Below are 27,621 nucleotides of genomic sequence, written 5' to 3'. Positions count from 1 at the left end.
GTATGATTAATTCATCTTATGTTAGATGATAAGGAGACAAGGGAAGAAAATATATAATATGCAAGTGTGTGTGTGCAAACATACAAACATACAAACAACAAAATGAGGAATATTCAGGACAATTACAGTCCTCATTTCTACACCTGCTCATATGGCTGTAATTGGGGATTTATAACTCCCTTCTTCCACTACCCATTCCATGTCTTCAGTTAGCACCTCAGATGGTTATAGTTCTCTACCTGGCCGAGTGACCCAAACCTTCATTCCTGAAGAGTCACGGCCATTAGTAGTCCTACCTGAATTGGGTTGTAACTTTCCATTGACTTTAATCACAGGGCATGGTACGAAGAGACAACCTAACGGATCTCCTGTATTCCAGAATTCTTACCTTCATCGTAGAGTGCAGCCCAATTTCCTTTTGATAATCAGGATGGATCCACCCAGCCAACAGAACAACTCCCTTCTTTGCCTGTTGATTCAGAAGCAGGAGGACCGCAAAGTGGCCAGGTGGCGGTCTTAGTTTTCAATTCAATGGAATCATTGTCACCCAGTGGACGCATTATTCCCTGTTGTGGGTTGAACTATGTCCCCCGAAGAACTATGTCCTGTCCATCCAGAAACTTGGAATGTGAAAGGTGGTCTTTGCAGATGTAAATCCAATGACTGGCATCCTTATAAGGTCATATGAAGACACAGAAACACAGAAACAGAGGGAAGAAAACCATGTGAAGGAGGCAGAAATTGGAGTGACACTGCTACAAGCCAAGGAGCATCAAGAAATTGCTGGCAACCACCAGAAGCTAGGAGAAAGGCATGGAACAGGTTCTCCCCCAGGAACCCCAGAAGGAAGCCATCTGCCAACACCTTGATTTCAGACTTCTAGCCACTGGAACTGTGAGAGAATAAATTTCTATTGTTTTAAGCCACCCAGTTTGTAGAATTTCTTATGGTAGTTCTAGGAAATGAATATACTCCTTTGGGAACTAAGACCTCTGGAGCAGAGCACAAGATTGTGGGAAAGAGAAGCAAAATTTTTTCTAATCGATCAATAGGGTCATAGTGAGTGGTACCACTCCCATTTCTGCCCCTTGATCCCTGGACCTGTTGGGAGAAATAGCAGCATGAGTCCTCATTGATTAGAGCATATACGGCCTTCTGGAGAAACTTGGCCCAGCCCTGCAAAGTATTGCCACCTAAACATTCCACATGGTTCGGTCCTAGGCACCTTCCTAGGAAGGAAGAGGCTGCAGACCGCCCTCCCTTCAGGCCCATCAGCATTTTGAAAATCCCGGAAGTCTGGGATCAAACTGCGGTTTTCAAATTTACTTGACCATGAGCTCATTTTTTGCAATGTTTCTCCTGTGGAACTAGGATTTAGGAAAACACACCTCGGAAAATGCAAACTTAAAGAAGCTGCTATGGTTTAAGCTGAAATGAGGAAATTTTGTTTTGTTTTCAGGTATTTAATTGCTACTTTTTCATGGAGATCCAAACCAGTAATTTTCTGAATACAAATGGTGGTATGTAGTGCATTATTATACTACACTTAGCAACTATTGTGGAAGCATCAACATTTCTGCCTTCTGCCGCATCCCCCACCTGTCAGCTGTCTTAAGCCTTCCCTGTTGTCTGAAGATCCCCTTTGTCCTGGTGCAGCTTGGGCCAATGTGAACCCTTGTCAGCTGTGCTCGGGAGCATCTTCCTGGAATTATTTTGGGCCCATGGAATCTGGAGTTTCATCATCACAGGCTGACCTCACAGGGAGAGTGGCCCCACTCCTTTAGAAACAGGAGACGGATATCACCAGCTGTCTGGGGCTCCAAGCACCTTGTCAGATGGTGAGGCCCCCTCCCCTGAAAATCAATAGGCTTTTCTACCCAAGGCTTGAAAAAGACTTAGTATGAACTGTTTGATGAATATTTGATGTAAACGAGGTTTTCAGTAATGATTCATTTAAATGATCACAACCATGATACAAGTGATTCACTCTGCCGAAAACACCCTGCCCAGGCCTTCGGCATTCTGCCTGTAGCATTATTTGTGTGTGAAAAATACACACAACTGTGTTTTGAGATTAGTCTCAAAATTAATACGTAAAAGATTAAAATCACAGAAGCTCAGTTCAGCTTACCAAAAGCCTGCTATATGAGCAGGTGTAATTACCACAGAATTGCCAAGATGGAAGGTACTTAATGCCTTTTTTTTTTTTAAAGTAGGCTCCACACCCAATGGGGGGCTTGAATTCATGACCCTAAGATCAAGAGTCCCATGCTCTACAGACTGGGCCAGCCAGGTGCCCCAATGCCACTAATTTTAAACCTGGGGAATTCAAGTCTGATGGGTTCTACAAAGCCAGTACTGTTGGAATCAGGGAATGGGGACAAACACACGTATATTCTTAGTAAATTAAAACTTTCATGGCCTTACCCTATCATTCTTCATTAGTACAAATAGTCCTTTTATAAAAAGAAGCAAAACATTCAGGTGACTCACAAGTTAGCAACTCAACTGTTGACCACCCAGTGACATGGACATGGAGCAAACTGCTAAGATGACAAGAGTCTCTGCCAGGGTCATTCATAGTAAAACTTTATTGAAAAGAAAACCCAGCAAAGGTTTTCACCTCTGCAAAGTTCCCCTTGGTTTAAAGTAAAGCACTGCATTTTAAAAAGCAATTATACATAAGTCTTTCCTAGAAAAGTCCTGCTAAAACATGTCTAGCAATTTCACTGATTATATAAAGTAGTACACTTAGTGTAATTTAAACATTCCAACAGGAATCAAATCGTACCAGCAGAACCATTTCTGCATCTATGATATCTATGTACAAACACACATGCAGACTCACACACCTGAAAAGTTCCTCAGGCATAAACATGCGACACTAATGCCTTCTACTTACAATGCCTATGAAACTACATACAGTATATATTAAAGCTCTTCAGAGAATAAAGACATGAGAAGCCTTGGACATTTTTTGTTCATCAATTTGTATCATGGCTTCACGTCTTAGTTTCTGCTTTTGCTTGATCACAAAAGCATATCCTCCTCCTCGTTGATTCTCGAATTCTGTGCCACTGCCATGTCCAGGTGAGGAAATCTAGCCGGAGTCAGAAGATCCAGTCCATGCCTGTCGAAGCCTCCAGCAGCCAGAAAGCAAGCACCATCAGTTTGCTATGGCTGGGGGGCCTTCAGGAAGAAGAGAAGCAAAGAAAGTTTTGAAGACAAGCCAGGCTGTGCTCATAAATGAAGGGCTGGTCTGCTCATCGTCCAGTACATCCCTGTCTGGAGGAAGGCGGTTGGGGTCTTCAACTTCAGGATCAGGGCCTTCCTACAGTTAATGAAACACAATGAGAAAACCATTAGGAAAGAATGTCAGGAAAGGGCAGAGTAAATCCCTGGCCCCATATTCAAAGCAACCAGGCAGACAGGACCGCAGGAAATGGTGTCCTTGGCTGGATGTCGAGTTCTCAGGCCTCACAGCATAACTGCTGGTGACCTTCTCACAGTTTTGAAAATCCCTGGCAATAAGTATTAGAACAAAAGAAGTAACTAGATCTTTATTATTAAACTCATGAATTAAGTTAACCACTTCATTAAATATGGATATTCTGATTTTGGCAGTGTTCCGAGTTAAGAAACTAAAAATGGAAACCCAGAGTTCTAAAAACAGATACTAGGGTGACAATTTATATTATAAAAGAATATCCTTTGGGATTATGGATTAAACTGCTCTATAAATCTAGGGAAATTCTCCAGGAAATCCATTCTGGAAGTGAGACATGCTTATATTCCTAATCTTTAATTAGAATAACTATCCATTAGCAGTTTCCATGGTATAACACATGGTTATAGACCTCTGAATGCTCAGAATAGTGAGTTTAACAAAACATTATTTACATTTGCCAAAATGCAAATTGCCACAGGACTAAAATACCTGATGGATTTTATGGCATACTCAATGTTTTTTTAAAAATAGCTACTGCTGGGGCGCCTGGGTGACTCAGTCATTAAGCGTCTGCCTTCGGCTCGGGTCATGATCCCAGGGTCCTGGGATCGAGCCCCGCATCGGGCTCCCTGCTCGGTGGGAAGCCTGCCTCTCCCTCTCCCACTCCCCCTGCTTGTGTTTCCTCTCTCGCTGTCTCTCTGTCAAATAAATAAATAAAATCTTTAAAAATAAATAAATAAATAAATAAATAAATAAATAATAAAAATAGCTACTGCTAGGGGTGCCTGGGTGGGCTCAGTCAGTTACATGTCTGACTCTTGGTTTCTGCTCAGGTCATGATCTCAGGGTCATGGGATCGAGCCCCGTGTTGGGCTCCGCACTCGGTGCAGGGAGTCTGCTTGAGATTCTCTCTATCCCTCTCTCTCTCCCCCACCCCACCCACCTGCTTGCACGCACGCATGGTCTTGTTCTCTCTCAAAATAAATAAATCTTAAAAAAAAAAAAAAAAAGCTACTGTTCTAAGAACAAATTTGAAAAAATCTTGAAACTTCAGCCTAATGAAACGGTAAACTATGAGGCTAAATATCTAAATGTTAAGGATTTGAGAGCCTGGCATTTCACACGAAGCTTGCTGGGCCCCCCTGGGAGCTCCTTACCTGTAAGTTATTGTTGGGGTCCTGATTTATAGCTTCATGAGGAGGACCATCGTTTGGGAAGTTCTGAACCGGCCTCTGCCTAAATGGAAACCACCCAACGTGATGCCTTCAAAGGAAGCACATAAAAGTTCACCTTAGCAAATCACAGTGAACTTTGTTCAAGAATTTAAGGCTCTTCTTGATTAGATAGGGTCCCCCTTGCCCTCCTCCTCTACTCATAGCAATGCTCTGATTAGAAGCTCACAGCCAGGCCCATCTGCAGAGACTTTCTACCACACCATCTCCTAGACTTCCCTCACTGGCCTGTCAGCTTCTTCAAGGTCACTGTGGGGACTATGTTTTATTCAGCACTGTGTGCCCACCAACATTAACAGCACCCTGCACACAGAAAGTACTCTTGCTGATCCTGAACTAAACTTTACACCTGCAAACCTGAGCAGGGGGTGGGGGAGGGATAAACACACACATGCACACAGAGCTGGGGTTAGGATATGTAATAACCTACATAATAGTAAGACCTAAATTTGGTCACAAATATATGATTCTAGAGACCAAAAAACTTAAAGAATTGACTAATATTTTATTTGGAAAATTCAACTAAATACAAGTCTTATAGCAAATATGACAAAATATTAACAATGATTAATTCTGGATATAAGAGTAATTGTTTTATTATTCAAATATTGCTCTCTTAAGATTTTTAAAACTAAAATAAGAATCCATTTTCACTCCATAGGAAAAATTTGTCAGTTCTGACCACAAACAAGGACATATCACTCTAGGCCAGGGTTTCTCACCTTTGGCACTACTGACATATTGGGCTGGATATTTACTGTGGGGCTGTCCTGTGCTTTGTAGGATGCTTAGCAGCACCTCTGGCCTCTACCTACTAGATGCCAGTAGGACCACCCCTCTAGTTGTGACAGTCAAAAGTGTCACACCCTAGGAGTACAAAACCACCCTGGTTGAGAACCACTACTCCGAGCCGTGGATAAAGCCAAACGTCAGGTCTGTAAAGGTTCCCCGGCCCTTTAGAGCTTTGCTGCCCTCAGTGCATGACCTCCAATTCTGGAAGGCAGCAACTACAGCTTGATAAAGATAAACTTATTTTTATTCAAAACAAATACAATTTTCCCTTTCATGCTTTAGAATGGCCATATTATTGTGGTTCATGAGCCTGGCAGGTACCTTATCTAGAAGAAAACAGAATGTCCTTCTTGCATTAACATACGATTAATGTGTTCTCAGCAGTGCCCAACCAAACTGTCAGTTCCTTGCACTGAAGGTGCCAGAATAATATGCTGTTTAAATACACTTCCATAGGGATGCCTGGGTGGCTCAGTCGGTCAAGTGTCCAACTCTTGATTTTGTCTCAGGTTATGATCTCAGGATCGTTGAGAGTGAGCCCCGCATCGGGCTCTGCACTGGGCATGGAGCCTGCTTAAGATTCTCTCTCTCCCCTTCTGCCCCTCCCCTGCTCGCACTCTAAGTAAATAAAATCTTAAAAACAAAAACACACTTTCATAAATAATGACTGAGACTGCTCAAAAAAAGAGAAAAATCTGTACTTGGTTTGAGACCCCATGCTGCATTAATTTGTAATAAAGGGAAAAAAGGAAAGCGAAATCATCTACTTACAGGTACATAACGATGGTGGCCCCCATGACCATAAGGAACCTGCTCAGGGAGGAGTAGAAGTAGAGGATACTGAGAAAAACGGAAAATGTGGCTGCGGAATAGGTCCAATCCAACCAATCTCGATTTATTTCATCATCTTCTTCCACAATAGGGCCACCTTGTGCATTCATCCGCAAATTTTGATTGGCCCCAGGATTAACCACCACTGGAGGAGCAGCATTCTGATTGGCTGGCTGGTTCTCTGCTGGAAACTGGTTGTGAATAGGGGCTGGAGCAGGTGCAGAGACCACAGGTATCTCTTGTGCACTTGGTGAGGGGACAAAAGCCCCCGATGCAGCAGTGGCCGCTAAACTAAAATAAAATCAACAGAAGCAGATACTGTTGAGAGCAAACCACTGTGAAGACTGTGCTTCTCATAGCCTTATTTACACAGGGTCTTTTACTGTTAAGAATTATAAGTAGGTACATGAAAAATTTGACTTTTCTTTAACTTAGTGAATAATTTCTTTACTAACAGCTGAATCTATAAATGCCTTTTCTGCTCCTGAGAGCGCCACATGGTAAATTTCATCTGGAGTTGAAAGTATAAAACTATAAAAGTATGGTACAGTAGCAAATTAAACTTTTCACGAAACTAAAGATACCTCGTATTGAAAAGGAAGTAACTGATTCTGAATGAGTCATCAAACTATGTACAGACACAAGCCCCCCTGAATTAATACACAAATTAGGTAGCAGTTATCATTTACACCCTCCTCCACTCACCGGGCCAGACAGAGCAAGGCTCTGCAGAAACTGATGACTACCCTCATTCCTCCATCCCTCGCCCGGCCGCCCCCAGCAGGACAGGAAAGGACTCACTATTGCATGTAGTACTGCCGTGCGTAGATCTGCTGGAACCAGGAGAGCTGCAGCCAACCATAGGTTGTATAGCCCGAGAAACCAGGCCCCAGGCCTTGGAACACTGGCTGGACAGCTTCAGGCCTATGATAGATTTTTTAAAAAACACTCATTTTGACTTGGTGTAGTATGAATAAACGCAAAGGTCTAAATTACAATTAGCACCTGGAAGAGAGAGCGGAGAGAGAGAGGCTGTGTGACAGCTCACTGGTAGAGGGCTGTGTGAGGCCCCTGTGTGATGCGAGCACAGGCAGTGCTGACAGAGCCCTACTCTCAGCAGGTCACTGCTCAGACGTGTAAACCAGCAGGGCCCGTTCAGGCTAGGTGGACCCTCACCCCCAGTCTCCATTTGCTGAGTGTCACTGCAGCTCTAAACCCACCGTTTATCCTTCAAAGAGCAGCCCTAAAAAGCCACATCTCTCTCAAAGCCTTTCCTGAAGAAAACTAGCCCCCCCTCCCACTACCCACTTCTCCCCAGCCCTAAATCTGAGCTACACGGCGGGGCAGTTACGTGTGTATGTGGCAGCACTCACGCGTGCTTACTGACCACCTGTGCCCTGTGCAGGCTGCTGGGCTGTCACCTCCCTGGATCCCCACCAACCTGTGGGGAGGGAGCTTCCCCCTCCGTGTCACAGAAGGGAGCCTGAATACAGCTCAGGGAAGACGAGGGATTTGCACGAAGTCACTGAACTAGTTAAATAGCAGGGCTGGATTTGAGACCTGTTTGACACCAAACTCCTATTTCTTAAGCAGAGCATACGGGTATCATCTTTGGCTTTGTGCCCTTTTCAGAGTGAACTCCTTTGGCAGCAATTCACAAAACTAAAAGAATTGTGGAAAAATCAGGAACTGGTTATGTGATCATCTCTGCTGGTTAACTCCCATCCTTAAAATTATATGCACTGGCTACTCAATAAATAGGTGTTGAATACAATCGACAAGTTTTATCAAGGTGAAATTCACATACATATGGGCCACAAATCTCAAATTGTATGGCTAGAAAAAGGGAAGCAGTTTTAAGTGTTTCTATCCAATTATCCAATTTATATGTGGACAATCTTTTTCTCTTTTAAGGGCTCAATCTCAAGACCCTGAGATCGAGTCAGACGCTCAATTGCCTGACCCACCCAGGTGCCCCTATGCTGACAGTCGTTTAACCAAATTCCCTAGCCAGAGTGTTCCTAAAATGGTATTCCAATTCAAGTAGGTCTTGGTATAATATTGTTTTTGATCGTTTAAAAATGTTATAGTGCAAGGAAATGAGATGATAACAAAGTGCTTTTGTAGCTCTGATGAGGACAGCATTGTAGATATGCAAGAGAACTCTAAGGTTTTACTCAAGTACGTAGGGGTGAACTGACATGATGTCTAGGAATTACTTAAACATGTCAGAAAGGAAAAAGCAAAGGGGGAATAGATGAAACAAGCATGGCGAAACTATGATCATTACTGGGCTCAGGTGATGTCTAATGTGAGGTTCATTACACAGTTCCCTCTGCTCTTGTGTGTATTTGAAATTTCCGTTAAGGAAAAAAAAACCAACTCATCATTCCTCAAATACCTGACTTTGTCAAAATCAAATATTAATAACTACTAGGAAAAGGAAACCAGGGGAGTTGAGGGGCTACAGAATTTCAACTTGTAGTTAATTATTTTTTTCTCATAAGAACTTTCATAATAAGATGTTCCAAGAGCTATGAAATCCAAACATTAGAGCATTTAGTCACTCTTGGCTTTTGCTCTAAAGACAAGACCTTTTTTTCCCAGCACCACCAACTCAGTCCTTGGCAGAGGATTTCTTCATCTTTTCACCTTTTGCCACCCACGTTATGACAGACAAAGCACAAAGCCACCGGCAAAGCAGCTGTGAGATGCTTACACTGGCTGTTTTCTCCGCAGCAGCAGCACTAAGTCCCTATCATGAGGTCAGCACAATGCGAAGCACACCCATGTGGGAAGGGAAATGCCTACATTTTCAACTCATGCATCCCCATATGTTTATGTGTTCTTAAAAGGCTGTGTATTAAGAAAAGTTAAATACGTAACAGATCTTTAAAGTGAAGCCCTTAAAAAGCAAAATTTTGTACATTTTAAAGTTCTGTGACTATATACTATAAACATACTTTATTCTTAAAATTGATGCAAATGATGCACGTCCGTGTTGTATAAACCTGGTTCTCTATTGTAACACTCACCTTGAGATATTCTCCCATCCAGAGGGAGAAAGGTTCCGAAGAACCTCCCTTTGCCTTAAGCTATCACCCGAGGAATCCCCAGGATACTGTCCCTGATGGAGATCAGCAGGCTGCTCTGTGGATTCAGCAACCTAAGGAAGTGTAGGATGAATATTAGAACAAAGGATCTGATGCAACTGTCTGCAACCAAACTAAAAGGATTCTTTTGCTGTGAATGGCTTATGTCCCTCACCCCGACCTCTGAACTTGACAAAAGTAAACAGATGCAATGTTATGTAAAAAATACTCTGAAATTTGTTCAACCCAATTTCAATATATAGATATTTTAAAAATCCATATTTTTTCCTCGAGTAACTACGCTGTAATTTCATTAAAATCTTCCAATGAAGTTATCATTGATGAGAAAGCATCCTGATAATGTTCTACAAATCTTATGGTGCTAAATTTACTAAATCAAGAAACTAAATCTGACCAATAAGATTTATAAATACAACCTAGCCAGCAACGTAAAGGAAAGAAATTTCCTATCCTACGTTCAGATGTTTCAGGAAATAGAGTCGTAATCCTAATTTAGAGTGTTATCACTACATTAGAATATTATTACTGTATATTCAAATCAACACTGTGAAATGAAAAATAAATGATTTTGGTTGTCAAACATAGGTCAGTCTTTAGAGCTCACGTGATAGAGATGGTGGTCTTTTCCTATCCAATTAAATACATCACAATGAAAATTTCCAAAGGAAATATATTCATTTTTACTGTTCATAAAAATGAGTGATTCCTTAGAAGCAGCTTATTATGTGCTAAATTCAGTAAAAACCCATTTTAGAGTGTCTTGCTGATTTAGTGATCTGGATACACAGCTATTGTAGGTCAAATCATGTCCCGGAAGATAGTGTAATGTAGAACTCTACTTTCCCACTACACACTAATGGCACAGTCTACTACTATAATAGCAGACATGCACTTGTATTGGTAAGTTTCTAATTCCTGATTATCACTGGGGAAGAAACAAACTATTACTTGATAAAAAGGCAATAAAATCTCTTTTTTCCAACTCCCTGTATTTCTACCATGAGGGTCTGATTTATAGAGATTGCTATAATCTTGAAAAAGCAGACATACCTTTGCACTGGTTTCTGACATTTTTGAAGGACCCTTCACATTGCACACCAGATGCAAAACATGCCGTTTTTCCTGCTAAAAGTAATAAGGAGGTACTTTAGGACCTAAATTCAACCTGGTAAGTGCTTAAAAAACATTCAAAAGTTAATGTGTAAATGATGTACCTTTGGAAGCAAGTCCTTGAGACACTGGTGATCCAACAACAGCTTTCCAGAATAAATTAACCTCTGGTCCTCTGGACACTAGTCATGGAAAGAAAGAGTAGCACAGGTCAGCATTTAGCTCCCACAAGTTCCCAAACACAGAAGAAACTTTTATACAAATAACTCGAACATGGGTGTTTTTTCCTAGAATCACAGGAAAGCATTTTTCCAAAGGCCTCATATACAAAACTCTTCTTTATAAAGTGCTGAACTTTGAATTTCTCTCTAACATACAAATAAATTTAGGATGGCAAATCATCTCCAGTCCACAAAACCTATGGTGACCTACATGACTTTTAAATTCCCAAGGAAATTCCTTTCTGCCATTAAAAACACAAATTGTATGGTCTCAGAGAAAGCTCAGTGCTCCCAAGCAAGGTCAGCCTTCACCAAAATCACCTAGTATTGTCCTAAGATAACACAAAGCAATTCTAAACTAATTCTAAACTCTCAAAGAGACTTTTCCCAATATACAAATGCAAGTACAGAGGAGGTATTCAACCCTGTGAGATTTAGTATCCCTGTTTGAAGGGAGGAAAAGTCTGAAACGGACTTGTCTAAGGTCACCTGCTGCTAAAAAGTCAAGATTCCAACCCCTCTTCTCCTTCCCAGTAATTTCAAACTACAAGGACTCTCCACACTTTCATACAAATCTCACTTTTAAAATCTATTTTTAATTCCTTTAAAAACCATACTTAAAACGAATGGCCTCAAATGATACATACCAAAGCCAGTACACTAGAGCTCACCAACCAGTGCCGATACAAACAACTATGCAAAATTTGGCATAAAGCTGCTCCTGCCAAGTAGCTGGAGATTATAAAGCAAACTGTTTAAAACAATCAAAACAACAACTGCATCTATTTATCTGCATAAATCAGGAATTTTTGACACTATGCACCTAAAACTACAGAACCAAATTGGATACTTTGTTCACCACTGTTCTGATTGATTTTATAGGTAATGCTATACACATAATTTTATAAAACACTACTGCAGAGCTGGGGTCCTGCTTTACATTGAAGAGTTCCACACTAGTAAAGGTTTGAAAACCATAGCTGCCTGTGGGTTTCCTTTTAGAGGCCTGACATGCTGTGTCTTTACCCAGAAGGCTGATTTGAAAAAAATTATAAAAGTAAGACTTCTCAGGTTAGAAACCAAATGATGAGTGCTCTCCAGCCGTAATTTTTAAGCACAAACTTACGCACCTGAGAGGTCTTTTATTTGGGTCTTCGGACTTAATAGGAGTGATGTCTGTCACCCAAGGAAGCCCTTAAGGGAAGCTCTCCTCCAAAACACTGCCTTTTACCAAATGATGCACCTAGCGACTACACCTATCTGCGTACCTAATAGCCATTCTCAGAGCAACACAGTCACCTAGTTTCTTGGAAGCAGCTGGGGTGAAACTACACATAGTCCCAAGGGGTATGCTAAAGAATTGAAAGCTTATTAAATAAGCAAAATTCAAAAGAATAACTCAGAAGGAAAACTCACTTCTACCTTCCATACTGCACAAATAAGGAGCAAAAAGAGCCTGACCCCCGAGCTACCACACACGGCAACTTTACAGATAAGAAGGAAGAATTTCACAATCTTGTCCGCCCCGATGTCTCCTCCTGTCTGATGGAGAATTACACTTGTGGGCAGTAAAGCACACTGTGACACTTACATAACATCAGAGTAGAAAGTAAATACAGGAAGGATGCAGCCGCCTCCATCACGTGGTGGGGACGGAGGGCGGTGCTAAGGGTGATGTTGACAGATGTGTCCACCAAAACAAAGCGAGGAAGTCTGTAATTGAGGGGCCAAAGTCTTAAAACCCAGACTCAGGGAGACTCTCTGTGCCTGCTTCCCTAACTCACTCTAGCCAGAAAGCGCGCGGGGCTCCTCCCCGGGACTCGCCGAAGGCTGCGGAGTCCGGCGCGGCAGGGAGGGGCCCAGGGCGGAAGGTGGACGGGGAGGGGAAGAGCCACGTCTCGCTCCTGGGTGTGGGACCTTAAGTACACACTCCCTGGGCGCTCCCCGTCTCCCTAGCCACTGGCCTCCGCCGCCTCCGCTCCACACTGAGACGCGGCATTCAGAAAATCCACTTGGCAGCATTTCTGTGGCCTCGCTTCTAGCCAGGGGATGCAATCCTAACGCGGAACGCCTAGCCGCCCTGTCCTTTCGGGGAAACTGAGGCTGGAAGGGTGCAATGACTCACCCAAGGTCAAACTGCTGTCTCAGCGGCTTGGCTAAGGCCCGAAGCCAGACCCAGGGGACGGGGCAGTGGTCCGGGAGGTGGGGCTGGGACCACGGGAGGTGAAGTGACAAGGGAAGGCGTCCCGTCTGGAAGGCGGGGCGATGGCGGCCTAGGACTTGGAGGTGACGGCCATCGGGCCGGGCGCGGCGGCGCCTACCGCGGCAGGGCAGGGCAAGCCCCCAGCCCTGGGGAAGTGACCTGGTGAGGACCAGCCGTCGGGGGAAGGGCGGCAAAGGGAGAAGCTGGAAGGGAAGGGGAGGCGGACGCGAGGCGGGCCGAGGGGATGACAGCCGGGGCGGGAGGCGCTGGCAGGGAGAGTCGGGGGCCCCTCTCACCGGGCGCTCGGGGTAGACGCGGCTCAGATGCGCCTTGAGGCGGCCCACGCTCCAGCTGCGGTCGCCGCTCAGCTCCAAGTCGCGGTGGCGCTGGTTGGGGCTCTTCACCAGGAGCGTGACGGGCTCAGGCTCGGGTTCGGGCTCGACCTCCATGTCGGCTGCGCTGTGGGTTCCGCGGCGCTCCGAGATGCCAGGCAGGCGGCGACGCAGCCCCCGACAAACTCCGCAACGACGGTTCGCGTCTCTGGGGCGCGCGCGCCCCCGCCTCACACGCCTTTTATAGGCACCTCGCGCCCGGGCTCTGCGGCGAGAGCGCTCTGTGGCTGACTCCCATTGGCTGAGGCGGAGGTCACGGCCCTAACGTGGCCCAATCGGCGCCCGGATCCGTGGGCGGAGGGGCGGGCCGAGCACGTGGTCGCAGGCTGATGCAACCCGTCGGTCGTGCGTCACCCGGAATCCCGGCTGCGGCCCCGGAACCCGGGTTCGGCGGCCATGTTTGGGTGCGCTGCGGCCCGCCGAGGCGCCGAGGCCCTGACGGAACTGGGGTGCGCCCTACCTCGGCTTGTTCCAGGCGCCTCGAGGAGGGTCAGGCCGGCAGACCCCCGGCTTGGCGGCTTCTGCAAATTGTGCCCTCACAAAGCAGCTCTCCCCGCCCTTTTTGACCCCAGGCGCCAAGGCGCACTTCCCCTTTCCCTTCCCGGTGGGCGGCCCGGGACGTCAGGCCCCACAGCCTGCCTTACGGGGGAGGCTTCCCCATGCCTACCCCGACCCCAGCCCAAAGAACAGCTCGGTGGACTCGGTTTGCGAATTCACCCGGAAGGGCGGCCCCACAGGCCTTAGCAGGGCGGGGAAGAACCGGGCGGATTCCTCCTGGGGACGGAGCCAAGGACGGAGGCTTCCCACCTGCTGTGGCCACTTCATCTGTGGCCTCGGACGTGAACGTTGCACCCTCAAGTTTGGAGCATCACCTTTATGGCTGGCAAACGGGCCACACAGTCCAGCTTAGGCTGGGAGACCCTCGAAAAGGGCCTCGCTTTATAGGATGCTAATACACGCTTTCTTTAAACTGGGGCTGAGACCAGGATGGGAAGGTTCTGAGTTTTCTAAAAGGTGTCTCTGATGTAGACAACCTTCCTCCCTCCCCTCGGTAGGAAAAAAGGTCTTGAAAAACAAAACTGACATTGTGCGGGCCCCATCCTTCGTCCAGTCCTGTTGGGCCATCTGTTTATCCAGGTGTCAGGAGCTTGGCAAGGGCAAGGGCAAGGGCAGGAGGCTGACAGGAGGAGCGTGGTGTGGTTAGTGGGTGTAGTACCACAAACTGGGCGGCTCGCAGGACAGAAATGTAATGTCTCACAGTTCTGGAGGCTAGAAGTCTGACATCAAGGTGTTGGGCGGGTTTGTTCCTTCTCAGGGCTTTGAGAGAGCACCTGTTCAATGCTACTCTCCTAGCTTCTGGTAGTTTGCCTCCATCTTTGGAGTTCTGAGGTGTGTAGCTGCATTCTTCCATCTCTGCCTTCACAATAACACAGTGTTCTCCCTGTGTGCAGGCCTTCACATAATTTTCCCTCCATGCATGTCTGTCTCTGTGTGCCAATCCCTCCCACCCTTTAAAAAAAAAAAGATTTTTATTTATTTATGAAGACAGAGAGAGTGCACAAGTGGGGGGGAGGGGCAGAAGGAGAGGGAGAGAGAATCTCAAGCCGACTCCACCCACCCAGCGTGGAACCTGAGGAGGGTAGGGGGCTCAATCTCCACGACTTTGAGATCATGACCTGAGCCAAAATCAAGAATGGGATGCCCAACCGACTGAGCCACCAGGGCACCCCCACCCCACCCCACCCTTTATATAAGGACACCAAGTCATACTGGATTAGGGTCCACCCTACTGACTTCATCCTAGTTTGATCACGTGCAAAGACCACATTTCCAAATACAGTCAACATTCATAGGTACTGGGAGTCAGGACTTGAACATCCTTTTCCACAATTCAATCCATAACAGTCAGCCTTAATGTAACACAGAACTAGGGTGACTTCTTTTTCAGCAGTCTTTTTGTTAAGAAGGGAGGTGGAGGGCTTTAGAGATAAATTGTCCCCATGCTCAGATTTCTGTGATTGGTTTTTGTCTGCTGAGGATGGTTCTGTCTATTTTCATCACGTCTGGCTTCACGGGTGTGGGACCTGTGCAGTCACACGGAACTCCAGTCTTGGTTTAATGCTCTGCTGTTACCATCCGAAATTCTGAATAAATTTTGAACAAGAAGTTTTGCATTTTCTTTTTTTTTTAAAGATTTTATTTATTTATTTGACAGCGAGAGACACAGCGAGAGAGGGAACACAAGCAGGGGGAGTGGGAGAGGGAGAAGCAGGCTTCCTGCAGAGCAAGGAGCCCGATGCGGGGCTCGATCCCAGGACCCTGGGATCATGACCTGAGCCGAAGGCAGATGCTTAACAACTGAGCCACCCAGGCGCCCCGAAGTTTTGCATTTTCATTTTTCACTAGGTCCTCACAAATTATGTAGCTGGTCCTGCTTTTCATACATAAGATGGAAGAAAATGACCATGATCTGGTAGTCTTGGAACTAGCTAGAAGCTGACCGGTGGGGCCAGGTCATATAAAATAAGCAGAAGCCTTAAAGGAGGCAGCCAGGCAGGAGATTATGACTTTATTGGGGAATTAAGTATGCCACATGGCATGGTCTCCTCTCACCTGCAGTGACAAGCATCAGGACCCCTTAAGACAGCACATCCACTTCCATCGGTAAGAAAGCAAAGGGGTGTGTTTTTTTTTCCCTTAGGGAAAAGGCAATCTATTTTCTGTGATTCCCTTTTATCTCCCGATAAGAGAGCTCCTTTTAAAGGACCCTGGTGGTTCTGCCTACAGCATATTTAGAAAAACATTAAATTCAAGTCCACAAACATGCCAGGAATAGAAAGATAAACATGGAGTAACCCTATTCTCAGTAATCTTAAAAAGATAATGGGGGGGTGATAAGACAGTACAAAAATACAGAAATAAAGGACAACCCAAAAGTCTCCCACATTTCTGAAGGACTCATGATTACACTGAGGGATTTCATAGCAGCAGGAGGAGAAGAGGGGAAGTCAGAGAAAACTTGATGGAAAAGGTGGAATCTGAGCTGGACTTTGAAGGATGCGTGGGATTTGAATAACAATACTAATGTCAGCAATTACTGATTAGGCCCAATAGAATGACTGTGTACAGAATTTGAATGGGCAAGTATTAACTCTGGTTAAACTCATGGTCCCAGAGCCAGACTGCCTGTTTTCAAACCTAGCTTTTGCCACTTGAGAGCTACGTGCCCTTAGGCAAGTTACTTAACCTCTCTGTACCTAATTTCCTCTTCTGCAAGATAGGAAGAATAATGGTATCTATTTAATAGGGTTGTTGTGAGGTTTACATGATAGGATATGCTGAAGGTCCTGGGACAGATCCAGGCAGGAAGCGCTCAATAAATGTTGGGCATTAGTGTTTAGCAGACTGAAACCAGTCCAGTCCAGTGGTCCCTGAACCTGGCTATGAAACAAAATCACCCAAGGAACTCTTTTTTAAAGTAAAGGTCCCTGGGCACCTGGGTGGCTCAGTTGGTTAAATGTCTGACTCTTGATTTTGGCTCAGATCATGATCTCAGGGTTGTGAGACTGAGCCCCGCATCGGGCTCTGTGCTGGGCATGGAGCCTGCTTGAGATTCTCTCTCTCTCTGCCTCTCACCCCGCCTCCCTCTCTTCAAAATAAATAAATAAATAAATAAAGATTCCCTACAACACCAACACTGAGTATTGGCAGAGATATGGAGCAACTGGAACTTTCATATGTGGCTGATAGGACTATAAAAATGGTACAACCCTTTTGGAAATCGGTCTGGCAGTTTCTCATAGAGTTAAACCCACATTTATCTACAGCCTAGCCATTACCATCACAGGGATTTACCCCAAAGAAATGAAAGACTTGCACAAGAATGTTCATGGCAGCTTTATTCATAATAGCACCAAACACTGGGAACGGCCCGTTGTCCGTCCCCAGGAGACTGGATGAGCAAGCTATAGAACATCCATAAAGTGGTATACTACTCAGTAATAAAAGAAAGAACAACTACTGATACATGCAGCAGCATGAATGAATCTCAAAACCACAGTGCGTGAAAGAAACAGACAAAAAGAGTACATACTATAAGATTCCATTCATATGAAACTCCAGGATAAGCAAAGTTAATCTCTGGTGACAGAACACAGATTCATGGTTGCCTGGGGATGGGGCCGGCAGAGATTGACTTGGAAGGGCCACAGCAGTGGTGTGCCCGAGTCAGCTGGTATGACTCACAAAGACCAACTGTGAGCCTCTTCAGTGACAACTCTTTCAGTGACATCATATCGATGGCTCGAAATTGGCCATGCTGGGAATGTTTACACCACACAGATCAGCAAACACAAAGCAGAGCGTTTCTTTTTTTTTTTTTTAAAGATTTTATTTATTTATTTGACAGAGAGAGACACAGCGAGAGAGGGAACACAAGCAGGGGGAGGGGGAGAGGGAGAAGCAGGCTTCCCGCAGAGCAGGGAACCCGATGCGGGGCTCGATCCCAGGACCCTGAGATCATGACCTGAGCCGAAGGCAGACGCTTAACGACTGAGCCACCCAGGCGCCCCACAAAGCAGAGCGTTTCTTATCCCAGGGAATCAGTTGTTAAACTTTTACCAACGCACCACTAGGCATGAAGAAAACTTTTGGGGTGTTGAAATGTCCTAGCTTGACAGGGTGTGGGTTACACAGGTACAGACATTTGTCAAAACAGATCAAGCTGTTCACTTAGGATTTATTCCTTTCCCTGCTTGCACATTATGCTTCAACGAAACATTTAGTAAAAGAAAAAACAAAAAACGCAGGATGGGTGTCTGGGTCCCATTTTAGGCCTACCAAATGGGGCCTGATGCACCCAAGTTGGTACTGGTTCAAAGGCCATGTTTGGAAACCACTGGTCAAGTGTGACAGTAAGTACAGGGTTTATTTTATTTTTTAAGATTTATTTATTTATCTGACAGAGGGCACAAGCAGGGGGAGTGGCAGGCAGAGGGAGAGGGAGACGCAGGCTCCCCGCTGAGCAGGGAGCCCGATGCGGGGCTCGATCCCAGGACCCCGGGATCATGACCTGAGCCGAAGGCAGACACTTAATGACTGAGCCACCCAGGCGCCCCAGTACAGGGTTTATTTTAAAAAAAAAATAGTGATGAGGGGCACCTGGGTGGCTCAGTCATTAAGTGTCTGCCTTCGGCTCAGGTCATGATCTCGGGGTCCTGGGATCAAGCCTCAAATCAGGCTCCCTGCTCAGCAGAGAGACGCTCCTCCCTTTCCCTCTGCCCCTCCCCGCTGCTTGTGTGTGCGCGCACGCTCTCTCTGTCAAATAAATAAAATCTTTTAAAATAAGATAATAGTAATGACAACTTCAGCGAGAGGTAAAACTATAAAGAATTCTTAGGACCCCCTCCGGAAAGACTTTATATGGTCACCCTTGAGAGTTGGCCTTTTTTGTGGGCAGTGGGAAGTTTTCGAGCAGTAGAAGAGACATGATCACAATCTGTGGATCCGTATCATCACGGAGGCTGCATTTGAAGGGGAGAGACTTGGGGCCAGAAGACCAACTGGCTCATTCAAGGGGAAATGTAGATGAGCACTAGGATAGACCAAAAAAGGAAATGCGGGAAAAATGGAAAATAAAACATTGCAGAAATAAAGCAGGGAGGGAACGAAGGTGGGCTCATGAGTGGAGCTAATGGTGAACACTGTGGCGTGCTTACCACATGCCACACACATAGCTTCGAGAACCTTGCATGATACATTCATTTACTCCTCACAGTGACCTTATGAAGTAGGATGCTATCATTATTTCCAACGTACAGCTGGGGAAACTGAAGCATGGAGAGTTTAAAGAACTTGCTTAAGGTCACAGAGCTAGTAACTCTTTGCAATTATTAGTTTTTAATTAACTGTACTGAGGTATAATTTACATACAGTAAAATACACGGATCTCAAGTGTACCATTCAAAGAGTTTTGGCAGGGCGCCTGGGTGGCTCAGTTGGTTAAGCGACTGCCTTCGGCTCAGGTCATGATCCTGGAGTCCCGGGATCGAGTCCCGCATTGGGCTCCCTGCTCGGCAGGGAGTCTGCTTCTCCCTCTGACCCTCCCCCCCTCATGCTCTCTCTCTCTCTCATTCTCTCTCTCAAATAAATAAATAAAATCTTTAAAAAAAAAAAAAAAAAAAGAGTTTTGGCAGGTGTATTTGCCTGTGTAACCCACATCACTGTCAAGATCTAGAACATTCCTGTCATTCCAAAAATGTTCCCTAGTGCCCCTCCCCAGTCAACCCGCTCACCCTCCCCCGCAGTCCTGGTCCCAGGCATCATGGATCGGCTTTCTGCCACTCCCAGTCGGTTGTGCCTGTTCCGGAAGTCCATATAAATGAAATCATACAATATGGATTTTGTGTCTTTCAAAGATAGAAATTCAAGCAGATCAGAAAAAGAAATACAGTGAGCTAAAGGGAAATCCAGATTCTTCAATGAGATTCCTAGAAATGTGGAAATGAAAAGACTATGGAGATTTTTTAACTTGATCAGAGTAGCACTTCCGTGGTGCTGTCTCTGCCGAGACCTAATTCATCTTTAAATTCTGAGAAAGGGAAAGGGAAGAAGGAGTCAGGATCTGTTTTACTTTACAGTTGGGTTGTGAAGGTCTGGAAGGGGCCTTTGCAAATCCTGAACAGGCAAAAGGTCACGGACAGAGCACATGGTTTATTTTAAACAATCTGGGCTTTAGGCCCTGCTGTACCTCTATACTTTGTTCTTGGAACTCTTATTTTATTGGGATTTTAGAGACGCCCCCAAGGTCCAGCCAGAAACCTTGCCTTTTATGGTCATTTCTGAAGTCCCAATTTGGCCACACACATGCCATCTTCTTTGGCCCAGGAAAAGGACGTCCTGTTTTATACTCATGAAATCCATCCCACAGCAACTCTTGTGCCCATGCTAAGCCCAGCGGGAAGCAGCTTTCTTTCTTCACCAGAAGTAGCCCTTGAGGCAAATCCTCCCTTATGATGTGGCCAGTGATAGGGAAGCGTCTTTGCTTGATCAAGGAAAGAGGTATCTCAGACTGTGGTTTGCAAACTTTGAGGAGTGTGACACCCACTTCCTGTTATTTCCAAACCATCCTGCTGATCTCTTAAAAGTGCTTGTTACATACCTTTTTTTTTTTTTTAAGATTATTTATTTATTTATTTGACAGACAGAGACACAGCGAGAGAGGGAACACAAGCAGGGGGAGTGGGGGAGGGAGAAGCAGGCTTCCCGCGGAGCAGGGAGCCCGATGTGGGGCTCGATCCCAGGACCCTGGGATCATGATCTGAGCTGAAGACAGACGCTTAATGACTGAGCCACCCAGGCGCCCCTACATACCTTTTTTATTTAAGGAAAATTAAAACGGAGCTGGTTTTTGAAAACCCCAGCTGTCTCTTGAATAAGAGACACTAACGGGATGGCCAGTCAAGATTGATGACTGGGGCCAACGATGGGCCTGATAGCTAACTGCATGGTGGGTGCACTTCTAAACTCGGCCCTTACAAGGTTTAAAAATGTATCTATCCAGGGTTCATTTCCCGGACAACTTAAACATAGAATTACCATATGCCCCAGCAATTCCACTCTTAAGTGTACATCCAGAAGAACTGAAAACAGGACTTTGAACAAAAACTTGTCCATAAATATTCATAGCAGCACTACTCACAATAGCAAAAAGGTAGCAATAACTCAAATGTCCATCAACTGATGAATAGATAAACAAAATGGAATATTATTCTTCTACAAAAAGGCATGAAGTCCTGACACCTGCTGCCACATGGATGAGTCTTGAAAACATTATGCCAAGGGGCGCCTGGGTGGCTCAGTCGTTAAGCGTCTGCCTTTGGCTCAGGTCATGATCCCAGGGTCCTGGGATCGAGCCCCACATCGGGCTCCCTGCTCCGCGGGAAGCCTGCTTCTCCCTCTCCCACTCCCCCTGCTTGTGTTCCCTCTCTCGCTGTGTCTCTCTCTCTCTGTCAAATAAATAAATAAAATCTTAAAAAAAAAAAAAAAAGAAAAGAAAACATTATGCCAAGTGAAAGAAGCCAGACACAAAGGTCCCATAGTACATGATTCCATTTATATGGAATATCCAGAAGAGTCAAATTCATAGAGACAGAAAGCAGATTAGTGGTTGCCAGGGGTTAGTGAGGAGGGATTGCTGAAGGGGTCTCGGATTTCCTTTTCAAGATGATGAAAATGTTTTGGAGCTAGATGGTGGTGATGGCCACACAACCATATGAAGGCACTAGATGTCACTGAAGGATACACTCTAACACCAAGCCCTGTGCGGGTGCTGGGGTGCAAAGCTGAGTCAGACATGGTGGCGAGGCCATCATGGCTGACATATGCTCATTCACCTCTTTCAGTAGTTGAGATATTGAAATACCCCACGCCAGTTGGTAAACAGCCGTTGCCCTGAGTACCCTCCAGCTGCCCCGGCCCCTCCCCTGAGACTTCTAGATCTCACTACCCTCCAATAACCCAAATGTTCAGCCCAGTTACCACCTTCACAGATCTCATGGTGGGCAAATGGTGGACACTCTAGATTTTGCTCGAAAATGATTACCTCCTGCAGAATCTCACGCTTTGAAGTGCACACACACAGACCACAAACTACACCGTGTTCTTCTCTGTCTCCCTCTCTCCCACTCCCACTGAGCACCATTTCTGTCCTCATGCTACCAGCCCCTCAAAATCTTCTCAACTCTTGCAGTTCACTTCTGGCCTCTCTAACCATCTGGGAGCTCATGTACTTTTATCATTCTCCTTGACCCTCTCCTGCCTTGGCCTTCCATTCTTTTTGCTTGCCTAGCCCCATTGCTGGGGAATGTGTCACCTGCCTTCTGCATGTTTGCTTTCTGCCCTGGTGCTCAGGAGCCCTGCCAGGGCAAGTCACAAGGGCGGGTGTCCTGAGAGTTTTGCACCCTTGGGCTGGCAGACGTCAGCTATGCCTTCCCAGCTAGTGGGCAAAATATGCCCCTGCATTTTGTTGATTCCCCATTACTACCTCTTGGTCCATTAATTTCTTCCTTGCATTCTAAATCTTTCTGCTCTGACCTATAAATATACCCAGGTCTCTATTACTCACCCCACCCTGTAACAGAGACATTTATTGCTCAATGAATATTCAGATGTTCCCCCCAATTTTCCAGCACTCTTGCAGTTAGATGGAGCCATGGGACTGATCTGGCTAATGGGCTTCGAGCGGAAGTAACCCGTCACTTCTGGGCTGAAGCTTTTGGAAGGCAGTGCACGACATTCCAGCTCTCTTTTCCCTTCCTCAATGAGTTGGAAGCTACTGGCTGAGGTGATGTCCTCACTAGATGGGAATAGTTTTGATCACTGGGTGGTGATCTGGAGAAGAGGGGCCCCGAAGAGTTGCCTAACCAGCACAGAGATATTTGTAAAAGAGAAATCAGACTTTGCCATGTGAGCCACTAACATTTAGGGGATAATTTGTTACTGCACCATAACCTAGCATTATACTGGCTGATACACACCCTAAGATAATAATAATTAGAACACCTTCCCTGGAATCTACTTCTCCTTCGCGTTTCCAACTCATTTTTTCCCACCTTATTTTCCTTATGTTTCTCTCCATCGCTGGGGAGAGACCTCACGTGTAAGATCTATATGCATGTCTGCTGCTTTCCTTTTCTCTCTACAAATTATTCCTCAATCCCTGGTCCCTGACTCACCACTTTACCAAATTATTCTCTGCAAAGCTCCAGTGATGTTCAGGACCCAAATTCAACAGCATTCTTAGCAGCTTCAGCCCCTCTGCAGACAGCTGCCCTGAGGGTCCGCTCTGCTTCTTCGACCCTTTCTCTGGTGTCTTCTGAGAGCTTGGTTACCTGGGTTTTCCTCCTGCCCCATCAATGCTGGTTCTTAGGCTGCTTTGCTGGCTGCCCCTCCTTCTTCCTGCCCCCTAAATATAGCCCATCCCAAGGTCTAGCCTGCAACCCTCTCCACTCTCTGTACTTTCTCTCTTGGTGATCTCACTCAAACTTTGTCTTCAATATTCTTGTTCATGAGTGTGACTCCCAAATTTATTTATGGTCTCTGTTCTCAAAGAGCACCCAGCTAACAGTGGACACCCTGAGCTCTCTGAGCTCTAGGACCACAATTCTGCCCACTGGGATGTGTTCACCCATCAAGTATCCAAAACCAAACCCACTTACTCTCTCTCCTTCCAGCAGAAAGCCTGTTACCTTGCCCTCCATAGTTCATGGTTTCCCCATCTTTCAGCTGCCCAGGCTCAACTTTTGGGGCCCTATTTCTACCCACACATACATCCGGGAAATTCCTAGTTCTGGAAGGTACCATTTATACATCCTTTCTTCCATCTCCTCCCTCTTTTCCGTGCCCTCGGCCACTCCTAGAGTGTTGGGCCTTGCTGACTTGCCTTTGCAGTCTGCACATCCTCCTCCCTGGGTGCCCTGCCTTTTCTCTTCCAGCCTCCTCCATCTCTTGACCAGCTAAGCTTCCTAAAGCTCAGATCTGCCCCTTCACCTTCAGTGGCTCCCTAGTGCCTCTGAGTCAGTTATGAGCTCCTCAGCCTCAGAGTGGGGGCCTTCTACATTATGACTTTCCTGATCTTATTTTTCCACATCCACAGCCCTCATACTCCAGGAAAACTGGCTTATTTCTTGTTCTCCAAACAAGGGCTCTCCTTATTCGGGTCGTTGCTCGAACTACTCCTGCTCCCTGGGAGGACCCAACCCCAGCCCTCCTTTCTGTCTGTAGAATCCTACCAATCATTCACACCTATTCTGAATGCCATTTTCTCTAGAGAGACTAGCCTAATTCCCTTGATCTCCCGTGTTTGCTCCCTCTTTCACATCCTTAGAGCCTTTTATCTGTAACTCTCTTATAAGCTGGGACGAAAAACACTGTTCTCTCTTGACACTGTCCTTCATCTGTATGACATTCTGCTGTCTGTCCTCTCAGCCAGGTGGTTCTTCACAAGGCTCTACCCACATGGCATTTTTAGAAACTGAATTTGTTTTGGTTCCATTTTAGGAAGCGGCACTTATATGATGCTTGTGCTTTCAATCATAAGATTAACCCTCACTTCAAACAGAGAATTACCAATGCAGCAGTGGCTGGGCCTTCCTGGGTCCCGCTTCTGTGAACACTTTTGAATTTAGCAGCATTTTTTGTGACTTCCTGAGCTAAACATAGCTACAAGCAAAACCTGGCTGCTTTGCATGTGCTTGGGGGCCTTCCAGCCAGGTGGTTCTTCTAGATCATTCCAGCTAGCTTCATCCCTGTAAAACTCACCTCTCCCTCACCACACAAGAGAGGCCAGGCAGGTGTGTAAAAGGGAATCCAGTCCAAATGGGGACTCTCCATGTGCTCATGAGGCCCACAGCTTTCTGCCTGGGGGGTAGAACTCAGCAAGCCCATTGGGTGAAAAATGGGCCATACAGTGCCTATTTCAGAGCCACCACAAGACTGGGCAGGAACCGAAGGAGGATGTGAAATGTGGAGGCTGAGACGCTGAGGAGAAAATTGAGAGCTGACTGGACAGTGGCTCCCAGGGGACAGGGGTGAGGTGCCCCTGCTGGGGGGTGGCCAGCATGGCTGCTGGCTGCTGCTGGGCCCCGTTCCATGCACAATGCAAGGGAAGACTATATGGGAAACACTTCCCACTGCTGAAACTCATGAAGGTGGAGGATCTTATCACCCAGAGGCAGAGAGAGAGAGAGGATACTCTGGGAACTGAAATCTGTTATCATTCTGCTGCTCTACGGGCCGAACAATGAATCAGAGGGCTTTCAAGAGGCCCCCACCCCAGCCCATCCCAAGGCAGGGCAGTAGGAAGTAATGGCTGAGGGTGGGGCGTGGCTGAAGAATGTGTTCTCCAACCTACCCCCAGCACCCATGACTTTGATCCACCATGTGTGGGCCAAACCACAGTCATCAGCAGGCCAGCTGGCTGGGGACACCTGTTCTGGTCCAGCTCTCTCCTGTCACAGACGGAGGCCCAGAGGGGGTAAGAGGTATCTGAGGTTGCACAGCCAGTTTTGGGGGGAGATAGAGACTCAAGTCCAAGCCTCTTGGTAGCCAGGCCGTGACTCTTTCCATTTAACCCCTCTACCTCTCGGGTTGAGGCAAGATTGAGAATACTTGGAGGCTTTTATCGAGACAGAAGAAAACGAGTTCCCTGTGCGTCTGCAAACACAGGCAAGAGAAGCAAAGGGAATGTAAGTGGCTCCTGTAGATGTTCACGTGGAGATCTGCCAATATGACCTAAACGACCAGTGGAAGTTCAGGGAAAAGTTCAATCCAGGGTTGAGAAAACAATACAGTTAATTTTTTCAAAACACTCAGCAGAGTTGAGAAACAGTGTGTTCCAAAACAAATAAAATCTGTTGACTGAGTGACATATTTTTTATTCATTTCATTGTTTTTGACCTTACTGTTAACTCAAGGCCTTTTAAAAAAAACAAAAAACAAAAAACAAAGTTGTTATTGTTCAAAATGCAGTTTCCAAGAGAGTAAAAATTAGTCTTTTTGTTTGTTGGTTTGTTTTAATGCCCTAAGCCAGAGCCTTCTCTAACCTTGGATCAGGGTCTCCCCAGTCTATTTGTGAACTATTTTTTCAGGGAATAGTTTTCTATGTGGCTCTAGAAAGGTAAGCAATCCCTGAGCGAGGCTTCGCCTATCTGGAGGTGGGGGTTGGTCCCAGGTCTGTGGAATGGCTCAGAGGCAGGACCCCCCTCCCGTCCGTCAGGAGCAAAGAAGCCATCCCTGGTAAGCTCCTGGCCAGGCACCTGGTCACTCTCAGCAAGTAAGTCCTGATACCATGAAACAGCTGTGGGGCCTGTAACAGCCTGGGAGCCCAGAGCCTTTGGTCTCTGCAGCAAGAGTACCTGCGAGACCCTGAAGTCCTTCGGGTCCTGACGCTAAGAAAGAGATTTCTGCCTTCATGACGAAGTGGACACTTCAGTGGGCTTGGAGGGAGCCTACCAGATCCAAAGATGCCTCGTTCCTTCGTCCACCCTGAAGAAAGTGGCTATTGCAGGAAGGCCTGGCCAGTCGTAGCCCCCCAACATCCTACTTGTAAGCTGCTGGGGTGCGTCTAGAGCTGAAATGCCTTTCCAGGGAGCCTCGCCCACCGACACTGGACTTCTCTTAATGTACATTCTGCTCCTGTGTCCTAGCTTGGTTGGTGCAAACACTCTGGGGGTATCAAAACACCCTTACCTGAGCCACGCTCATCTTCCCCAGGTTCCTTCTCATCTGCGACCCCCATCTTACACCCACCCCCCACTGCAGCCCTCTCTGCCTCCATCTCTTGCTGCTTCCTCCTCCCCTGTTCTCTTTCCCTGACTTAGGAGGAGTGTGGACCTTTCTGATCCCTTGCCAATCTGGCCATCTTTATGCCTCTTCTCTGCTTCTCCATTCCTGACCCACCAAACCTGAATCCCTAACCAAACCCTACCCTCCATCCTCAACCAAACCTGAAAGTCAACACCCTTCCATGAGACACCCTGAATCTTGCCCCTCCCTCCTTTGAAGCTCTTTCTCGACTGATGCCCACCATCAGTACCCCTCCTCATGTGTTCTGTTCATTCCCGTTCCTTCTCTGGGGGATATGCTGGGGAAATGGCAGTGATGCCCAACACGGCCTTTCTGCAAATCCCGGGTCACCACCCATTCGTGGATTGCAACCCACATTAAAAAGAGAAAAAGAAATACAATAGAAAATATTGGAGTGCATCACCCATGGTAAGAGTAAGTATTGTTTCATTTATAGTTTCAGTGTGTGTTTGTTTCAAGTCTCAACATAAAAGATATTTCTTACTGTGGGTTGCAGCCTAAACTGGTTTAAAAGTCCCTTATCTACCAAAGAACCAACCCGAAGGCTGAAGATACATTATTGAAAGTGAAGAGAGTGAGAAGCGGTTAAAGAAACTTGCATCATGGAGGCTCAAAGGACCCTGTGATTCCTCCTTCTAAGGGCTGCAGGAGGACACCCATCCTCCTGACTGGTGGCCTAGAAACTGCCACATTCACACTCAGCACCCTGACTCAAATTTGCATATAAATCAAAGACTGGGGGCGCCTGGGCGGCTCAGTGGGTTAAGCATCTGCCTTCAGCTCAGGTCATAATCCCGGGGTCCTGGGATCGAGCCCATCAACATCATCATCATCATCATCATCATCATCATCAGGCTCCCCGCTCAGCGGGGAGTCTGCTTCTCCCTCTCCCTCTGCCCTTCCCCCTGCTCCTG

The 27,621-nt window shown here is 46.2% G+C and overlaps 1 protein-coding gene across 1 annotated transcript; it reads right to left on the bottom strand.

Annotated features, from left to right (window-relative positions):
* Positions 1-2,573: 2,573 nt before the first annotated feature.
* HERPUD1 (homocysteine inducible ER protein with ubiquitin like domain 1) lies at positions 2,574-13,529 on the bottom strand. Its single transcript, XM_032424420.1, has 8 exons — positions 13,247-13,529; positions 10,631-10,708; positions 10,467-10,541; positions 9,339-9,469; positions 7,105-7,227; positions 6,244-6,594; positions 4,606-4,711; positions 2,574-3,331 (listed from the first exon to the last, which is right to left on the bottom strand). The coding sequence occupies exons 1-8, from the start codon at positions 13,397-13,399 to the stop codon at positions 3,167-3,169; spliced, it is 1,182 nt and encodes a 393-aa protein (XP_032280311.1). The 5' UTR covers positions 13,400-13,529; the 3' UTR covers positions 2,574-3,166.
* Between the last annotated feature and the right edge of the window lie 14,092 nt (positions 13,530-27,621).

Source organism: Phoca vitulina, unplaced genomic scaffold, assembly GCF_004348235.1.
Source record: "Phoca vitulina isolate PV1807 unplaced genomic scaffold, GSC_HSeal_1.0 scaffold30, whole genome shotgun sequence".
Lineage (NCBI taxonomy): Eukaryota > Metazoa > Chordata > Mammalia > Carnivora > Phocidae > Phoca > Phoca vitulina.
The sequence above is the reverse complement of the archived record's forward strand: the minus strand, read 5'-3'. Positions and strand labels throughout refer to the sequence as shown.